Raw genomic sequence first — 20,058 nt, 5'->3', positions numbered from 1 at the left:
TATTGACTCTAGTGCAAGTGGGAGACTCGAAGGAGATATGCCCTAGAGGCAATAATAAAGTGGTTATTATTTATATCTTTATGTTTATGATAAATGTTTATATATCATGCTATAATTGTATTAACCGAAACATTAGTACATGTGTGATATGTAGACAACAAGAAGTCCCTAGTATGCCTCTTAAACTAGCTTGTTGATTAATGGATGATTAGTTTCATAATCATGAACATTGGATGTTATTAATAACAAGGTTATATCATTATATGAATGATGTAATGGACACACCCAATTAAGCGTAGCATAAGATCTCGTCATTAAGTTATTTGCTATAAGCTTTCGATACATAGTTACCTAGTCCTTATGACCATGAGATCATGTAAATCACTTATACCGGAAAGGTACTTTGATTACATCAAACGCCACTCGCGTAAATGGGTGGTTATAAAGGTGGGATTAAGTATCCGGAAAGTATGAGTTGAGGCATATGGATCAACAGTGGGATTTGTCCATCCCGATGACGGATAGATATACTCGGGCCCTCTCGGTGGAATGTCGTCTAATGTCTTGCAAGCATATGAATAAGTTCATAAGAGACCACATACCACGGTACGAGTAAAGAGTACTTGTCGGAGACGAGGTTGAACGAGGTATAGAGTGATACCGATGATCAAACCTCGGACAAGTAAAAATATCGCGTGACAAAGGGAATTGGTATCGTATGTGAATGGTTCATTCGATCACCGAAGTCATCGTTGAATATGTGGGAGCCATTATGGATCTCCGGATCCCGCTATTGGTTATTGGTCGGAGTGAGTACTCAACCATGTCCGCATAGTTCACGAACCGTAGGGTGACACACTTAAAGTTGGATGTTGAAATGGTAGAACTTGAATATGGAATGGAGTTCGAATATTTGTTCGGAGTCCCGGATGAGATCCCGGACATCACGAGGAGTTCCGAATGGTCCGGAGAATAAGATTCATATATAGGAAGTCATACTCCAAGTTTGGAAATGATCCGGTGCATTTATGGCAGGTTCTAGAAGGTTCTAGAAAAGTCCGGAAGAAATCACCATGGAAAGTAGAGTCCCGGAGGGACTCCACCTTGCATGGCCAGCCAACCCTAAAGGGGAGGAGTCCAAGGTGGACTCCCCTAGGGTGGCCGGCCAACCCCCTCATGGAAGGGGGAATCCCACCCCAAGTGGGATTCCCACCTTGGGTAGGTTTCCCTACATATGGGAGGTTTCATTGTTGGGGTCTTATTCGAAGATTTGGATACCAACACTTGGGGATTTCCACCTATATAATGAGGAGGAGAGGGAGGGGGCTGCCCACTCTTGGCCGCACCACCTAGGGCTGCCCTTGGCCGGCGCCCTAGCCTCCCCTCTCTCCCCAAACCCTAGCGGTATCTCTCCTCCACCACATCCCGCACGCTTAAGCGAAGCTCCGCCGGATTTCTCCACCACCACCGACACCACGCCGTCGTGCTGTCGGATTCAAGAGGAGCTACTACTTCCGCTGCCCGCTGGAACGGGGAGGTGGACGTCGTCTTCATCAACAACCGAACGTGTGACCGAGTACGGAGGTGCTGCCCGTTCGTGGCGCCGGAAGCGATCGTGATCAAGATCTTCTACGCGCTTTGCAAGCGGCAAGTGAACGTCTACCGCAGAAACAAGAGCCTCATCTTGTAGGCTTTGGAATCTCTTCAAGGGTGAGACTCGATACCCCCTCGTTGCTACCATCTTCTAGATTGCATCTTGGCTTGGATTGCGTGTTCGCGGTAGGAAAATTTTTGTTTTCTATGCAACGTTATCCTACACCCCTTTATTTGGTTTATAACTCTGTAGAATAGGAAATCCATGTTTTGTGTATTTTTTACTTTCAGAGACCTATACGGAGGCAAATTAAGCTAGGAGAGGGTCATTTTTTCATCGGGAGAAGCAACATGGGCCTTTGAAGCACACTTGGAGGGGCCCGAGGCCCAATAGACGGCAGGGTGGGCGCGCCACCCCCTCTCTTATGGCCGTTGATCACCCAAATCACTTGATTCTTTCGCGAACCGACGTATTTTGACAAAAAACCTCTCTCTCTCTCTCTCTCTCTCTCTATATATATATATATATATATATATATATATATATATATATATATATATATATATATGACCCCGAGGGCTCTCTAGTTTGTGAAGTGGTTGTGGAGCTTGCCATCTCTGGAGTGGAGGAAAAGCTAGCTAACCATAAGGGAAAGGCCTTTGTTCTTCGTGGAATTGGCTTGGAGAAGAAGGTGAGTCTTCGTGGCGTTCAGGAGACCTTCGTGGTAGCCCACATCTCTCCAACATGACGTGCCTCTCCTTGTGTGGGGGAACACGGGAATACATCTTCGTATCCGCTTGTCTCGGTTATATCTATACCCAAGTTTAATTTCCTTATGATAACCATCGTGCTTCAAGTACTTATATCTTGCTATCACATGTGTTCATATATCTTGTGCCTATCTTGATTAACTTCAGTTGTTGTTGTTGCACTTAGTTCAGTCTAGCATATTTAGGTTTTGTGCTTGTTGATGCATGTAAAATGCATACATGAACTTTGTACTTCATTGACACATATTCCCACATATTTGCAACATATATGATGTTATATCCATGTTTTATATTGACTTATGGGGATTTACCAATGATCCCCTTTAGTTGGGTTATAACTTTGCAGAACAGGAAAACAGTGTTTTGTGTATTTTTCACTTTTAGGGACCTATATGGAGTCAAACTGAGCTAGGATTTCGGGGATGTCAATATTTCACCACGAGAAGCATCTGGAGCGCTTGGACCTCACAAGGGGAGGGACTAAGGCCAAAAAACATTGGTGGCGCGCCCAGTTAGGGTGGGTGTGCCACCCTACCTCTTTTCGCCATCGACCATCTGTTTCGCCTGATTATTTCTCCCACAGACTCCGTTTGACTTAAAACCCCTATATTTATGACCCCCATGGTTTCGTCGAGGAGGGAGCCGCCGAGAGACAGAAACACAAAAACAGAGGCTGAATTTTGGTGAGCCTGAAGAGGTTGCACTCGAATCCGCAAAAAGTGTGCAATAATTTGCGCACCCGATAGTTCCGCCCCTTGGGCGTTTTGGAGCGCTTGGATGCGAGCGATCAACGCGTCAGTGGCTGCCTTTTCTTCGGTTGTAGCCTCTGCATCCCAAGACTTTCCCCTCTGAATATCGTCGGAAGCGTCAAAGGGAGCAAGACCGTACTCTTGGGCAGCCGAAGATTCATCCTTGACGTAAAGCCACTTCCTACGCCCGCCTTGGACGGATTCGGCAAACTGCACATCAAAGTATCCGACCTCTGGCCGGACGCAGATGCAAACACCACCTACGTTATAAATGGTGTTCTTAGAGTTGTTGCGGCGGAGGTAAAAGATGCGTTTCCACAGGCCCCAGTGGAGGTGGATGCCCAGGAAGCATTCGCAGAGGTTGACAAAAATAGAGATATGGAGGAGAGAGTTAGGGTCAGCTGGTGAAGCTGAATCCCATAGATAAAAAGGAGGCCGCGGAGAAACTCGTGAACGGGAATGGAAAAGCCGCGGATGAGGAAATCGACAAATGTTAACCGGAAACCATAAGGGGGATGAGGGGAACTTTCATCGCCTGACATCGTCATTGCTTCCTTGTTGAGCAGGCCCATCCTCTTGAGCAGCCGTTTGTCCTGCGTGGAGAGCTTCAACCTCTCCCATCCAAAGATCTTGTTCTTCTCCACGCGCTCGTCGATGCCTGGGGCACGGTTCTTGCAGAGCTTGGTTCGGGGAGCCATGGTGGATGCGCGGTGGAGCAAACGAGGGGCAGCAGAGGGTGAGTGTGCGAGGTGCTCGAGGAGGAAGAAGAAGAGATGCAAGAGAAGATGTGCGGCGCAGCGAAGGGGGAAAAGTGAGGAGTAGGGTAGAATTTATAGGTGGAAGACGGTGAGCTCAGCCGTTGGATGAAAAGGAGAGGATCCTAAGCCTTACGCGTGTTCGAGTGGTAAAATGGTCTTTACACTTTATTTTTACCAGAAGGAAGTTACCGCGTGTGTGCCGGAAATATCGGAAGACGTGCGCGCCCCACTTGTGCGACGTGGAAGAAGTGCAAGCACATGTTCATATGCTCGGGGGCTACTCTTATCAGAAGTATTGTATATACTTGTGGTAAGATAACGCGATGAAGGTGAAAATATGGAGTTTGACAAATAATAGAAGTTGAACCTACAACCAAGTGCAAACACTCGGCTGTAGCCTCGGGGGCTACTCCCATCGGAAGCGCTGGTCGCGCACCCGATGAAAATATAAAGAAGAAAAAGAAGGCAAAATGATAAGTCAATACAGAGTTGCAGTCAAAGAACTTCTTCCGCACATCTTCGAGTTACACGTAACTCATCATGTACTCCTATCGGGTGGTCAAGATATTGTTTTATGAGTTAACTCGTAAAATAAAGAATTGCAGCAACCGACAAAGGCGCTCGACAATATATTCTCAAAGCGCGTCCGCCGTGTAAAAACTCTGAATGCCATGAATCGAAAGAATGCGAAGGTAAGACCCCAGGATCTGTCCTGTGTGGTGTGGCATCGCACCCGAATGCGCTCCCCACTTTATCCGAATCAGCAGATGCAAAGAAAAATCCCGACGGACGCGGTAGGTACTCGATAAAATAAAGCTGGGATTCGATTCACGATAAGTCCTTAAGCGGCGTGTCTCGAGTTACGTCAGTATCCCGAGTTCGAGTCCAGTGACTCGAGCTTGAAGTAGGTTTATGCGGGTTTGCCACAAGAGCAGTTAACTGGTACCTGATCCGTCAGATGAACCAGTCCCATTTACCATCATCCATATACAAATAGATGTTGAGCAAAATATTCGTTATGATTCGAAAGTTTTACTAAACATGTGAGTCAGTTTTACGAATGGAGATTTTACTCGACTCTACGATCCAAGCAAAATCTTGGGGGCTACTGACATAGGTATGCCTAACAGGCATGCAGAATAAAGTACCCTAGATTATATGAAGAGGACATGAGACCCACGGACCCGAAGCTTTGGAGGCTCAGAAGCCAAGGGATCTTCGGATAAGGAAAAATAGAGTTGTAGTAGAAATATTGTATCAAAATAGGAAAGGCCCAATACGTCTCGGGTGTTGTAACTTGTACGACACGAAAAGTCTCGGCTCCACCTCCTATATAAAGGCGAGCCGAGGGAGAAACGTGGATCGGATATTTGCCAACAGAACCACCGTAATCTTTAGCCGAGCACCATTGTCGGCTGAAACCTTCGAGATCTACTTGCCCTCTACTTCTTACGAAATCCTAAGTCTACAATCTGTAGACATTGACGAGTTAATACCTCGTCAGTATGTCTTGCTGCTCTGTCCACCTTTGTGATGAACAGGGTGTGTGATTTTATCAAGAACAGGATGCCAATGGATAAGGGATTCAGGATGGTGCACCTTAAAGCTATTGCGGACGATGTTCTCAAGTTCAGTGGCCGTCAAGTTGGATACAACCAGGTCTACAACCATCTGAGCCAATGAAGACCAATGTGGGTTCATGTCATGTGGATCAAAATGCTTGAGGATGTGCATTGGGTGGAGAAGACAACATCTACCATAATGGACGACGATGCCTAATTTGCCCACATCAAGGCACGATGAACGTTACCTCTTGTTCTAGTTTATTCACTAAGTCGTTACTTTTTAAAAGATCAACAACTAACTAATCTCTTGCTTGCAGATTCACCCTAAGGACGCTGATTTGATCAACAAACCCATAAAGAACAATGCTCAGATCAAGACCACTTACGGTTCTAGCAGCTCAGATATCTCCATTTGCGATCCACCGTGCTCTCAGCCACCTCATGGATCACAAGGCACAGGACAACAGGTATCTCGCAATGGTTCCTGGAGACAAGATGGCTTGGTTTACTGCATTCCTGGGGAAGTATTACCTATGAGGAGCCCGAGCATTGGGTGTGTGTTCTCGTGCTTGTTCTATTGCTGATAATGAACATCACGTTCATGATGTATATTTTCAGAGTAGCTATGTTTGATCTGAACTGGTGCCAAGTCTGTATATTCTGCGAGGTGATATTTATGTAATCACTCGATTGATGAACTTGTGTTGCATCATGAGGATTTCTCCCTGATATCATGGTGCAACACTATTATCCACTACAAGAACTTTGATCATCCACTAGAACTATGTTAGCATTGCTGATTATGTGATATATAGTTGTCATCGTCTACTTTTCTATTGTGTCGAACACCTTGTGAACATTTTCTATTAAGTTGGTAAGCTCACCAAAAAAAGTTACGAGGTTAATGTATCCAGGAAACATTGTGTAACCAAACGCAGGTCTATTTCAAGAAACACGATTCTTGGGCAACCAAACAACGAGGACTTGGCTTCCCCAATGATGCCTAGTAGAAATTGTTAGCAACCAAACAAGTTGCACAATGTGGATTAAAGGTTACATTTCTGCGCATAGCTATCATGGAGCCCGAGATGCACAAAATCCCTACTAGCAACCAATCATGCCCTACGTACCGCTCTAGTAGTCTAGAGTTGCATGATTGACTTTGTGCACGGTTAACCATTAAACAAATTTGATCGTATTCAACGTGTATCCACTTTAATTAATTAGGATACTTGATAAGGAAACTAATCTTCTTCCTTTTTCCCGTAGCATTATTATACTAGCCGTCTTACCCGTCTCGACACTATATATGAAAGTTGAGACACCAGTTATGATTAAGGAAAGCTAATTTTTTACAAGTTTATGGTATATTATAGGGTGGATTTTATTATCCTGGGCCCATGTCCATATATTTTAATTCAGTGAAAAATCATACTAGCTACATGTTCCAAAAAAAAATGCAAAAACAAATGATGGGCTTTATATAAAATTATAATAATCTTCTAAATATCACATACCTCAGATAACAATAATGAACTTTACATGGTACATAAAACGTGTGCCAACATTGCCCGCTTAGGTTAAGAAATTTCAGTTATTACTCACCAATTATATGCAACATTAGGCGCACATCTAGTATATATAGTTCTCAGTTTGATCCGTGGTCGCTAACACTTAACATATGTTAAATTATAAACTTCAGACGTCACATACTATAAGGAATCTTATATGATGTAAATTTTAGGACAACGTGGACGTATGGGTCTCGCAAGTACGGAGGCACAAGCTCCCATTGCAGGTACAGAGACGGAGTACATATGTTTCACCACAGAAATAAGCACACGTACACCTGCAGATTACTAGGAGCAGCAGCAAATGGCACACGAAGCAACCAGCTGATGGCGGCAGCAGGCAGCAGCAGAAACTAGGTTCCTAGGTAAGAATATGAGTCGGTAAATTGCTCTGAACTGCAGTTTGGTTCTAACTACGTACCTACCTACGTAAACACCACTCCTAATCATTTGCTCCTCGATCATAACTAAGCTTCTCACTCAAAGGCACCATCGGCGTCGATCTCTCGTTCTTCCCCACGCGAATTGTGGACGCCCTCTGTTGCCTGTTGGTGGTTTCTTCTGCTCCACACAAGATCGAGCGCGACCCGCGGCCGCACGAGCCTCTCATCGGGAGCCTCGCCGCGGAGGCGCGTCAGAGTGACGGGCGGAGCTAGGCGTGGATCTCACTCAAGGTGCACACGCCGTTTACCACCATAGAGGAGGACAGCTCCCCGCAAGTTTTTGGTATCACTAGTGGAAAAGAGGCCTTTCGTCCCAAACCTCTGGAAGTAAATGTCCCCGTTTTGAACCAAACCGGGACCAATAGGGGCATTGGTTCCGGTTCATCATGAAAACCCTTTAGTTTCGGTTCGTTTGGACCCTTTAGTCCCGGTTGGTAATACAATCCGGGACTAATGGGTGGTCTATGGGGCAAAAGCCTTTAGTCCCGGTTGGTAATACGAACCGGAACTAAAGGCTACCCTTTAGTTCCGGTTCGTATTACCAACCGGGACTAAAGGGTTTTTGGATTTTTTTTTTGCCTCCCCATGCACTCCACCCCCCTCCCCCGTGGATCGCCTTTTTTTAACACTGTAAAATATAAAAGAAAATGATAAAAATTCAAAAAATACAATCTTTTCAGATTCTTGTATGTTATGCAACCTACTATTAGGGAAAATTAACAAATTTGAATTTTCACTTTTTTGCAAAAAAATGTTTGAAAAATGGTAAAACCGCATTAACTTTTGCATACGACGTCGAAAAAAAACGTATAATATATCAAAATCATTAGAGCAAAAGAGTTACATCCGAATTCACCGGGGTTTACCCGGTTAGCCAATTTTTAGATTCTCAAAATTCAAAATAAAAATATGAAAGGAGGAAGATTTTAGTTTTTGCCAGAAATTCAGAATTTTATATTTTTAAATTTTTTAAAATAATAATTACATCATGCATAAAGATTACTATTACTTAACCATAAAGTTAGCCAATTTTTAGATTTTAAAATTTTCAAGTTTGGCAAAAAAATATTAAAAAATAAATAATTAAAAATAATTAATTAAGAAATTAATATTTTAAAAAATAAAATTATAATACCATTACCACAACATGTTATTATGTCATTAGTTTTGTTTATTAAAATAATTATTTGGAATTCGAATAATAAATAAGTGTGATATCGACCAACATGTTAATAGGATTGATATGATACTAGTATCACAACATGCGCGCGAAGCTCTTGGAAGTGGGACGGGAAAGGAACTTGGAAGTTAAGCGTGCTAGTGCTGGAGTAGTGAGAGGATGGGTGACCGAGCGGGAAGTTGGACCACGGGTAAGTAATTTGACTAGAGAGTAAACGTAGTTTTAGAGATTAAGTGTAGTTAGAAACTAAACTAGTTAAATAACTGAAATACTAGAAATTCTGAAAAAAAAAGGAAAAAAAGAGCGAAAAATAACTGAGCATAACCAAATGGATTAAAAAAATAACGAAATAACCTTCAGTCCCGGTTCGTGTTACAAACCGGGACTAAATGTCATTTCCTCGACGCGCGCCAGCAGCCCACGTGGCGGGACCTTTAGTCCCGGTTTATTTTACAACCGGGACTGAAGGGGAGGGCCTTTAGTCCTAGATGGTTGGTCCCTGTTCGAAAACTGGGACTAAAGGCCCTTACCAACCGGGATTACAGGCCCTTTCTACTAGTGTATAGTTCTCTCAGCCTCACATCGAACTCGGTCACACGCTCAGACTAAGAGCATGTCTAACAGACCCATTAAAAGGGTCAAACCCGTATAATAACCACCGAAATAAGGGGCTGGGCGCTACCCGGCCATCTAGCATACCCCGTAAAACAGGCTCCCGCGTCGATTGTTTACAGTTTTGGCTCCGGGGCGGCTCTTCGCCTCTTACTTGTACGGGGCGGGAGGCTGAGTACAGGGCCAACCCCTCATCCCATTTCAGCTAGAGCGCGCGGACATTTCAGAATTCCCAACCGTTTTCCCCGCGCGCCGCCGCTGAAAACAGAATATTCCGTAAGATTCTGTTTTACGCCGGACGAGTTTTCGGCCGGCGGAAAGTGAATACAGGGCCCTCTACTCACGTTTTAAGGGGCAGAAAAATAAGGACATGCTCTAATCATTCCATTGATCCTTAACTCGCTACCCTTTAGTTTATTTTTAAACTAACATGAAACTTTTAGTATGTGTGGATTATAATTTCTTTCTAGACGTATATATGCGCGAATTTTGACTTAACTAAACTCTAGACTGATCAACGACTAAGAACTATCCAAAATGGCTATGGATTGTCAAAAAGGAAATTGCACAGATGCATGAATGCAGCAGGAAATGGCTATGTGTTCATTTCCCAGTACATGATGCATGTATTGCTTTAGACTTAGTTTGGTACATCGGAGAAGTACCCGAACTCTTATATTTTACTGAATGAGGATAGATGTCAACTAATCCTTCAATTCTAATTAACCCCGGTTAAGGTTCTGGGAAAAATGTGCCTGCATGTGTTGGGTGCCCGATCCCTAGAGAGATTGGTTGTTTTGGGTGCTAGGTTCGATGTGTTTGGGCCACATAAGCCACCCTGCTTCATCAGTTGTGACTCCAAAGCACCTTGCATGGGGTGCATGCAGTGTAAAATAAACTAGCACAGTAGAAAACCCCATGATTACTTTGCTGATTTCACTCTAAGTATTTAAAACGTAGAGAGTTTGTTGCGATTCATGCATGCCAGTTGCCATTTACATAGTGATCGAGCTGGAGCTGAAGATCCAAAAAAAATCGAGCTGGAGCTGGGTCAAGGAATTGAAACTACCAGTACAAATCAGAACCCAATTCATTTAAGGTTCTTATTGGATCTTGCCCAAGCTACCTTTTTCCTAGTCCTAAAATCCTGTGCATGAGCATGTTCATGAAAATGATCACATTATCCGTATCACCAAGAGTGAATTAATAATAATAATAAATCAAAATTTACAAACAGAAAATTTAAATTAGTCACATGAGTGAATTTTGTAACACATCATGAGTGCGATTTTCACACTCAGGGTCTCCATCTTATCCAAGGGCTCATAGTTTTTGAGTATTACTGCAAGACCATTTTGCTTTCGAGCCCCTTAAATTGTGATTTATATCAACCTATACATAGAACTTATTTTCTTGGTCATTTTCATGCATCTTTTTGGTCATGAAAATGTACAAATGGTTGTTTAGTTGATAATATGAAATTTAATTATGCATAGATTTTAAAATTTATGTCAATTAGTCTTCCAAAATGTGTAAAAACTGATGGATACAAAAACCCAAATTAATTGGCCCAGCTCAAAAGTACACTTATACTATACATAGTATATGGATGTGCCCATTAATTTGGACCGGATAGAGTAATATCTTTATTCATGCATCTTTTAGACCAGGAAAAGATGCATAATAAAAAAAATAGTGTGAACTAAATAAATATGCATAGTATATCGGATGGGTCGAGAGATAATAATAATTGATGTGGTGGTAGTGTGGTAGGAGTTGAGGGTATATTTTGCAAAATATGAGGGGCTTCATGAAGATAGTTGTATGGAGTTGAAGGGGTGTTATGTAAAAGTTCTAGCATAGCTCTTGATGATAAGAATGACGGAGATAGCATGCGGAAACCAAAATATGGGCGGAACATACTTTCGTGGCGCTCTCTTGTGTTATCCGTATGGTTCTAGGATGGTATGGGTATATTATGTTATTGCACACAATCTATGAAAAAAATTAGTCCCTATTCGATTCGTATGAGTTTAAAAATGTGTATCGAAATGTCATACAAAATAGCGGACCCAAGAACGTTTCGAAGCTTGAGCAAACTACAAATTTGAAGGCTTATGATTTTATATTTGTTCAAATTGCCTTGAGAAAATACCCCATGCAAAGTATTGCGCCGTGGGGCAATAAGCCGGGCTGGAGGGATGCTGGAACCACCTATGGTAATGCATTTAAGATCCTACGGGGTTTTAGTTTGTTTAACAAGACATGAGAAAACACAGTATACTTTCAATGAGATTTGAGCAGATGCAAAAAAAAAAATCAACGAAACATAGTACAAACTAATGTTCAGGGGAAGTTCATGTAGCATTCGATCCTTGTGAATCAGACAACCGATATAGAAAAGGATCTAAGATCCCAGTGTTAAAAAATCCCTATAAAATCCCTTGGAATCAAATAAACCCCTTTGTCATGAGATAAGTTTCATAACAAATGAAGAGTGGTCAGAAGACTCCAAGGTGTAAAGCTAATGCTATTTTTGTTTGAAGGGAAATTTATTTACTAAGGGAGGTACTTGTAAGAAACGGTGCATGTCCCACTTTTTCTTTCGCTGGCTCTTTTGATTCCTCTCAAACAAATTATCTTTTTTTAATGTTTCAAACCATACAAGCTTCTTTTTTTGTGACTTAAAACCATACAACCTTTGAACTTGAAACTTTGCAAGCCACTGAATTACAATTAAAATATAGGAAAAGTAGTTTAGGATTTTTATGACAGCCAATATATATATATATATATATATATATATATATATATATATATATAAAGAATTTTAAAATTTTAAATATTTGAAAATTTTGATTGCAAAAAAATATGAAATATTTTCCCAACAGTCTAGTTGTAATGTTTCAGTGACCTGCAAAATTTCAAGTCCATATGTTATATAGTTTGAGAGATACATAAGGGGAAAACTCAAAAAAAAAAGTTATGGGTGTGTTGTGCTCACTCACAACTTTTCCTTTAAAAAATAGTGCATTTTATTTTGGACATATTAACTGAAGGTTGAGTTAATCTTCCCTCTAACTAATGTATATATAGCAACACAATTTGCGTATATAAAGTCGATCGAAGATTTGTATTTAGTGGATTTGCAGCTCTCCCCAAGCTAGGTAGCACTTGCTTTGGTAACAATCAAGCGATCCGTAAACAAAGGCTGCTGGGAGCCTCGGGATCGTTAACGGCGTAGAATAATGGAGCTGACCGTCTTGCTCCGCGCGCGCAGGCCTCGACGATCATGGCCTTGCCTTGCATCCTACGTGACCACTTTTATCCAGGTCCAGCGCCGTGGCGGCCGGCGTCAACTCTTCCCAGCCAGCAGCTCCCTCCCGCGGCTAGCTAGCTAGCTAGGTACCTAGCAGCAGGTCGGCCACGCTTATATATACATGCTACATGCCTCTCCCGCGTCAAAGATCGAAAGCTCTACCTAGCTAATTTGCGTGCATCGATCGTCTCGATCGATGGCTGACTTCTCGTCTAGCAACGGCGTCCCGCCGGGGTTCCGATTCCACCCGACCGACGAGGAGCTGCTGCTCTACTACCTCAAGAAGAAGATCGGCTTCGAGAAGTTCGACCTCGAGGTCATCAGGGAGGTGGACCTCAACAAGATCGAGCCATGGGACCTCCAAGGTACTGAATTATCCATTCTGCCATGATGATATGCTCAATTCATTGCTGATGTCCTACTTGTGTGTGCCATGGTGCGCGTGCAGAGAGGTGCCGCATCGGCTCTGCGCCGCAGAACGAGTGGTACTTCTTCAGCCATAAGGACCGCAAGTACCCGACGGGGTCGCGCACGAACCGCGCGACGACGGCCGGGTTCTGGAAGGCCACGGGGAGGGACAAGTGCATCCGCACCAGCTACCGCAAGATCGGGATGCGCAAGACGCTCGTCTTCTACCGCGGCCGCGCCCCGCACGGCCAGAAGTCCGACTGGATCATGCACGAGTACCGCCTCGAGGAAATCGACGAAGCCCAGGGCGGCACCAGCGTAAGCCCTCGACGATCTCTCTCTTAGAATCATGTGCTAAGTGTTGATGCATGCTTGCAGTTCGCTTAATTTAGCTATAGGGTTGATCGACTGTGTCGTGCTGATTACAGGAGGATGGATGGGTGGTGTGCCGCGTGTTCAAGAAGAAGTGCTTCTTTAAGATCGCCGGAGGAGGAGGCGGCGAGGGCAGCTCGAGCCAGAGCGCGGAGGCCGGCGGCGGCGGCCACATGACCGTGTCATCCCCGATGGGCGGCCACGAGCACGCTAGCATGTCGTCCCACTACATGCACGGGATGCACCCGCAGTACCACCAGCACACCTCCTCCTTCTACTACTCCCAGATGCAGCCACCGGAGACGGCCTACTCGCACCACGTGCAGGTCCAGGACCTACTCACCAACCATCGCCCGGCCGCCGACGCTTCCGGAGGCGCTGGGTACGACTTCTCCGGCCTGCCGGTCGAGCACCATGGCCTGGAAGTCAGCAGCAGTGATGGCGTTGCGGCCAATGGGCTGGCCGAGGGAAGAGATCAGACGAACGGTACTGCTTCTGATCAGCAGTGGCAGGCTATCGACGGGTTCGGCAACGGCGGGAGCGCCGCCACGGTGCAGCAAATGAGCGCCATGAACCCCGGCCAACGAGGCGGGGAGATGGATTTGTGGGGTTACGGGAGGTAAATTTGACATCGCCAACACATGAACAAGTGCATCTGCATGCAGGAATGCTGCATGGGAACCTTCAAAAGCTGATTATTGGAATGTTATTATTGGTTTTGGTGTTTTGGATATGGTGTGTATATGTACTATATCATTAATTTGTTGTTTGGTGTAATAATAACCAAGGATACATATTGGTGTATGAGTGTTAGGGTGATAAATTTGTGTGTGTACATCTGTTTGCATGGACGAAAACTCAAGAATTTAAGTTTTTGGGTTTTCTTGACATGTATGGGTTGGAGTGTACACAAATGTAGAGCGTGTGTGTATTGGAAGTGGGCGGCATCATTTGTTCCGCATGCATGCCCTTTCATCTAGCATGTGCTAAGAAACTTAATGATGAGAATTAAGTTCATCGTTGTATTGTACTTTCATCCAATGTTTATTGATATCACTTATATCTATCAATATTGGAAAGTTAATCTTGAGCACAGATAGTGGTGTGCAATGTGCAAAGCATTATTACATCTACTATATGCATTTCCCTCTTTTGTCACTCGCAACTTACGGTTACTTCAGTGTGATCAATTTGTAAGTCAGTACAACTTAAAAGCTCCCGTCTTTTTGTAGGGACATAGAAAAGTTTAGGGTCTTTGTGGTTAGTTTTTTCGTGATCAATTTACCGACCACCTCTCACAAAACAAAACAAAAAAATTCCAGGCAGTCCCTAGTAGCCATATAGACCTTCAATGGATCGCCTTCCCAGTCAACCATACAAGCATGAACCAAGCATGTCGTTTCCCTTCTTCCTGGCCACTAGGGCTGCAAAAAAAACTTGAGACTTGTGAGCGGCTCGAGATCGACTCTTCTCTTAGCTTGACTAGAAATTGGCTTTAAAATGGGCCGAGAATATGATTGTCTTTTATTCCTCAAACAGGAAATGATCTGATCTTGAGCCAACACTAACTCGCTCAACTAAGCTCGATAGCTCAAAAAACATATCATAATTATGTTACATATTAAATGGAAACATGATAATTTACTACTTTATATGGTGTGGATTGGATTTATTCATTCTATTGCGAATGGAATTTAATTAAGAGAATCTGAAACTTTAACTTATTGTTTCTATATGTTGTGTATGCTATTTTTTCTTTCTTCCATATACAAGAAATAATGGAAATTTAGTATTTCCTCATAGCTCGAAACTGGCTCAAGATCGACCGGAGATTGTTACATGATGAGTATGACCAAATTTTACAGCTCGACCTTTAACTCGACCCAGTATGAATATTTATCATAAGTATTAGAGATAGTGTTAACTAGTGAAGACACGCTCGGGAAATACCATGATGCACTTGGGTGTAGGTGCATCCGTTTTCTCTAATATTGGGAAAAAAATGCTATTTGAAAATCTAAAAAAATTTGAAATAATTTTTATAAACATATTCTATTGATACTTAATTGTGTAAGTTTTCACAGAAATACATTTGTATGTAGCCTACACGAAAATGATAAAATGTCCAAATGACACTACAATAATTGGTTGTGTACTGTTCACGGTAATAGAAATTCCTATTTTCACATTTATGTGTAGATAACACATGGTCATTTTTTATACCAAAATCTGCACAAATAAATATCAACATTGGATATACATACGTTTATTTAAAAAAAATCTGAAACTTGAAAATAATATTTTTTTAAATTCGTGGCACCAAGGCCGGTCCTGTGGTTTTTGGGGCCTAGGGCGAGACTAAAATTTGGGGCCCTTAATATAGGTATTACAATAGTATTTACAGATATACGCAGAAAAATATGTTCTCAATATCATTTAATTGTATCCAGAAGTCAGTAGCATATCAAATATTTTATACATGTTACCTTAAAATTTTCTTTTAGCGTTCCTTGATGCAAATTCACTTATGATAGGGTTGATGTAAATGTCATGTAATAATTTCTTCTTGATGCAAAATGTTGTCAAACCGTTAACCTCTGTTGAGTCATTGTTGATCTCAAATAGTTCTTCAATAATTTCAACTTTGAAAAGCTTATTTCAGCTGATGAGACAGTCACAAGCACATTAAACATGATGCGGTATTAGGATAACAATCAACTTCTCTGACATGCTCAAAAATCTCCATAGCAGACTTTACGCCATCTGGCAAGGTGAATCTCATCATCTTTAATTCAGAAATAAGATCATATACCTCAACATCACATGAGCCACCCTTGAGAGAGAAAGTTTGTGCAAATTTTCTGCAACTTTAAACACCATGAGTTCTTTGAATCTGTCCTTCAAAGATGTTACCGCCATATCAACCACAACATAAAAATATTACAACATAAAAATGTTACCGCCATATCAACCACAACCATACCAACCTCTCCCTGATATGCCTCCAATGTCTAAATTCATCATGTGCTAAGGAACTCTGACTCCTGCTAGCACTAGACTAGAAAATCTTACAATAAAAACGGAAAACTTTATCAACATCTTTTGAATAAACAAGCCATTTTCTATCATGTTTCTCTCCGTTACTTGAACTCCTGTAATAATGACCATACAAAAAATGTCTAGATACATCGTCTAGAGACTAGAGGGTACTCCATTTGTTCCTCTCTCAAAGGTCCTTTCTCAGCTAAGATATATCTTGCCTTGTTATGCAGATTATCCCAATTTCTAGGATCATAAATATCAGAAGTGTAAAATGGTTGTTCATCAACACTAGGAGACTCTGTATGTGGATCTGTTGAATTAGCTGCATTCTCAGAGCCACTTACATTGCTATGGCCAATGTCGGTGTCGATATTTTCCTCTTGCTGATAAGAGCCACTTACCCCTGCATCTTCCTTGATAGTAACTATCGCCAACTGATCATTGGTTTACTGAAGCACTAGTATTAGATTTGAAAATTTTGTGAATATCTCCCCTCTGCGATTGTATCAAGGCCGCCACCTGTTTTGCTCTTTTCCTTTTAGTGTTACCATCTGGATGCTTTCCCGACAAGAAGGACATGATAACACACAATGCTCAAAAAGAAAACAAATCAAATTCTGAATGGTAAAAACTATGCCTTAGAAGTCAGATCAGTTAAATCGGCGATGTATGTATGCGGGTATTCTGGCGACGGAGGCCCCGAAAATTGAAACTGACGAGACAACAAGACGTGAACTGATAATTGGAAATTCAGAATTAGGGATAATTTAGGAGAAAACAAGAACTATTTGTAAATTCCAAGCGAATCGTTACCGTGTCTCTCGCTGATCTATGTGGTCTTGTGCATTGACGAACTCACAAACTCATGATGAACTGAAGATTGACGGAGGGGCCAGGAGGCCTTGCACTGCTAGCCTGCTACGCACTATCTCGCTGCTCTTTGTGATCGGACGATCGCCGGCCTGGCCGCCTGGATAGTCGAACCCGAGGTGACGAAGCATCAACCGTCTAGGTCGGACCATCGGCGACTAACTGACGCATCCTGGGGCCTGGGGATTACTAAGAGCACCTCCAGCCGTTTGAAGCCCCCAGGGCGAAATCCGGACGAAAATAACGCTAGATTAGATGAAAGTAGGGCATGGGGCATCAGTTTACCAGTTGCACCCCCAACATTCGCCCAACAGTGGCAATAATTCCAAATAATCATCTTCCCGCTACACAAAAGCATCACCCAATAGTTCGGCGATTGGATCAGCCACATACCGGTGATCTAAACAGAAACTAGACGATAACAGGGACATCGACAGTCCCGTCCTGCGCCTTTTCTATCGCGGAGTCGGGTAGCGATGCATTGTTGGCCGCCGGAGTCACAGTGGCGGGAGTGGACGTCGGAGGAGAGGACGAAGCGCTCGACGGAGGGGGGCGTAGGATGTATTGGCAATGCGCGTCGTACCAAGCCCTCGTCTCCTCGTCCATCTTCCCGTTATTACGGGCGATCAGGAACGCCATGTCGGTGTTCCTCTTCTTCGCCGCGGAGGTTGCCTTCAGCAGGGCGATCCGGATCCCTGGTTGGCGAGCATCTCCTTCCAACTGACGTCGTACTTGTCGTCCCTCCCGACGGCGTGCGCCCTCGCGTCGGCCCAGCACTTGTCGAAGGACGTCTGCAACCTTTCAGCGGGATGCACTACTACAGAATTGGCCTCTAGTGACAGACACAAATGGCTTGTTAGTGACAGGCAAAGCGCCTGACACTAAAGACTAGTCACTGGTCTCAGGTTACTAGTGACAGGCAAAGTGCCCGTCACTAGTGTGTGATACTAATGACAGGCAAAAGAAGATGCCTGTCACTGGTTTGAATTTTGATAATAAAAAAATACTTTTTCCACGAATATTTCTGATAGCACAATTTCAAAAATAAGATGCATTTCCACCAATACTTCATATTGCACAATAAGATGTTGTACAAATAATACATTCTGATCACCCAATGTGACATAACATTTGCACAAATGTTGCAATCTATTTCATCAAGCTCTTCATGCACATGCGCTCCATGAACTCAATCTCATCAGCCTAATTTGGAAAAAAAATCCAGGCTTTCCAATCATTTATATCTGCAGCAGCCGCAGACCACAAAGATGAAAAGCTTCCAACACGATTGTTCACACGCATCGCCTTCCCGTTTTCACCGCCCGCCGTACACGTACACGGCAAACACCTCGCCCCCACGCACGGCTCCCAATTTCATTCGCACCCATGCTCTGGAATGCATCCGATGCTATCCAAGGAAGAACTGGGGTTCAGAGGCTTATCTCAGTGTTGATATCTTCTTTTCCATCTTCATTTGATACAGATGATTTCTTCAATGGTAGGAGCTGGTCGAGCATGGCATCACACTCCTTCACAATCTGGTACAGTTTGTCAGTGGTAAAGTAAGGCTCAAGCAACACATTTTGAATGAAGGGGAGGCAGATAAGGACCCCAGGTCTCTTGTCATAATTCTTGAGAATCTTGACCAGTTCTGTAGTGGCAAAAGGGAACATAAGCATAGTAGATAATGAAAAATAGCTTAGAGAGAGTATAGTAACGCATGAGCATAGGTAGCAAGAATAGTAAAAGGTTTTGACATATTTCAAATGGCACACAGATCACGTTCATCTGTCACCTATTTTTTGCAAAGTTCTCCTAAGACAGGATTGTCGAGTACTGCTTTTTATAAAGTCTAGAATAATCATAGAGCATACAATGAACTTTTATCCTCAACCAAATTTTAGCGTAGATTAAGTGAAATCTGCAGAAAATGAGAAAAATATGAAAAAAAACATTTTGTCTATAATGTATTTCTTCATTTCACTAATAGGTTGCACTACAGATCACGTTCATCTGTCTACTTCAGCCTGTACCAGCCTCCTGCGCGTTCCGCAACATAGCCAAACCAGCACAGACCACTTGGCCCAATTATTCGCTTCCCATAAAGCGAACCATGGCTGAATTGAAGTGTCACGGCTCCATCTACCCCAACTGACGTCTCCAACTAACAACACATTTCCATTCAATTTTTATTTCGTTTAAACTAGCAAAACATCCCACAGGCAAACACGAACTCGAAATTCTATACAAAGTTTGGACTTAGCGACCACTGGGCGAGGCTGCCTAGAGCTAGGGTGCAAGGCAGCGAAGAAGTATCCCTTCCTAATACATTCACCTGCCTAGGAATGTCATCTGTCTTGCCAAATTTGATATAGTCGCATTAAGGGGACTCCACTGGATGTTGTTCTGGAATAGAATCATGTGTGGTCTGAATTTGTGGAGGACTATGCTAGGACTGCGACAGAGAGTTCTGTACAACAGTAGAGTACTTCCTCAGTACCTCAAGGTAAAGGAGTTACAGTCTTCTTGTTTGGTCAACTGAAAAGTTTCCAGCATGGTTGTAATACATATGCTTTCTCTGTGTTTTTTTTCGCAAGGAATGACATCGCACCAATCAGTCAGTTATTAAGAAAAATGTTTATCTAATTGTTGATGCCCCAATACATAATATGTTGCTTCCTGTTTTCAACTAGCTTTAGTGTTAAGTGATTTCCACTATTATTAATCATGACGAAAAAACATGCATTTCAAGCTGACCAAATATATGATAAATAAAATGCCCCATACCTCATCCGGTGATCATGC

At 42.9% G+C, this 20,058-nt stretch overlaps 1 protein-coding gene across 1 annotated transcript; it reads left to right on the top strand.

The window, feature by feature from the left end:
• Window positions 1-12,757: 12,757 nt before the first annotated feature.
• LOC124679517 (protein BEARSKIN1-like) lies at window positions 12,758-13,964 on the top strand. The gene is made up of 3 exons (XM_047215253.1): window positions 12,758-12,926; window positions 13,010-13,287; window positions 13,398-13,964. Exons 1-3 carry the CDS (start codon window positions 12,758-12,760, stop codon window positions 13,962-13,964), a joined length of 1,014 nt encoding a protein of 337 aa, XP_047071209.1.
• Window positions 13,965-20,058: the final 6,094 nt, after the last annotated feature.

Source organism: Lolium rigidum, chromosome 7 (assembly GCF_022539505.1).
Source record: "Lolium rigidum isolate FL_2022 chromosome 7, APGP_CSIRO_Lrig_0.1, whole genome shotgun sequence".
NCBI lineage: Eukaryota > Viridiplantae > Streptophyta > Magnoliopsida > Poales > Poaceae > Lolium > Lolium rigidum.
The sequence above is the reverse complement of the archived record's forward strand: the minus strand, read 5'-3'. Positions and strand labels throughout refer to the sequence as shown.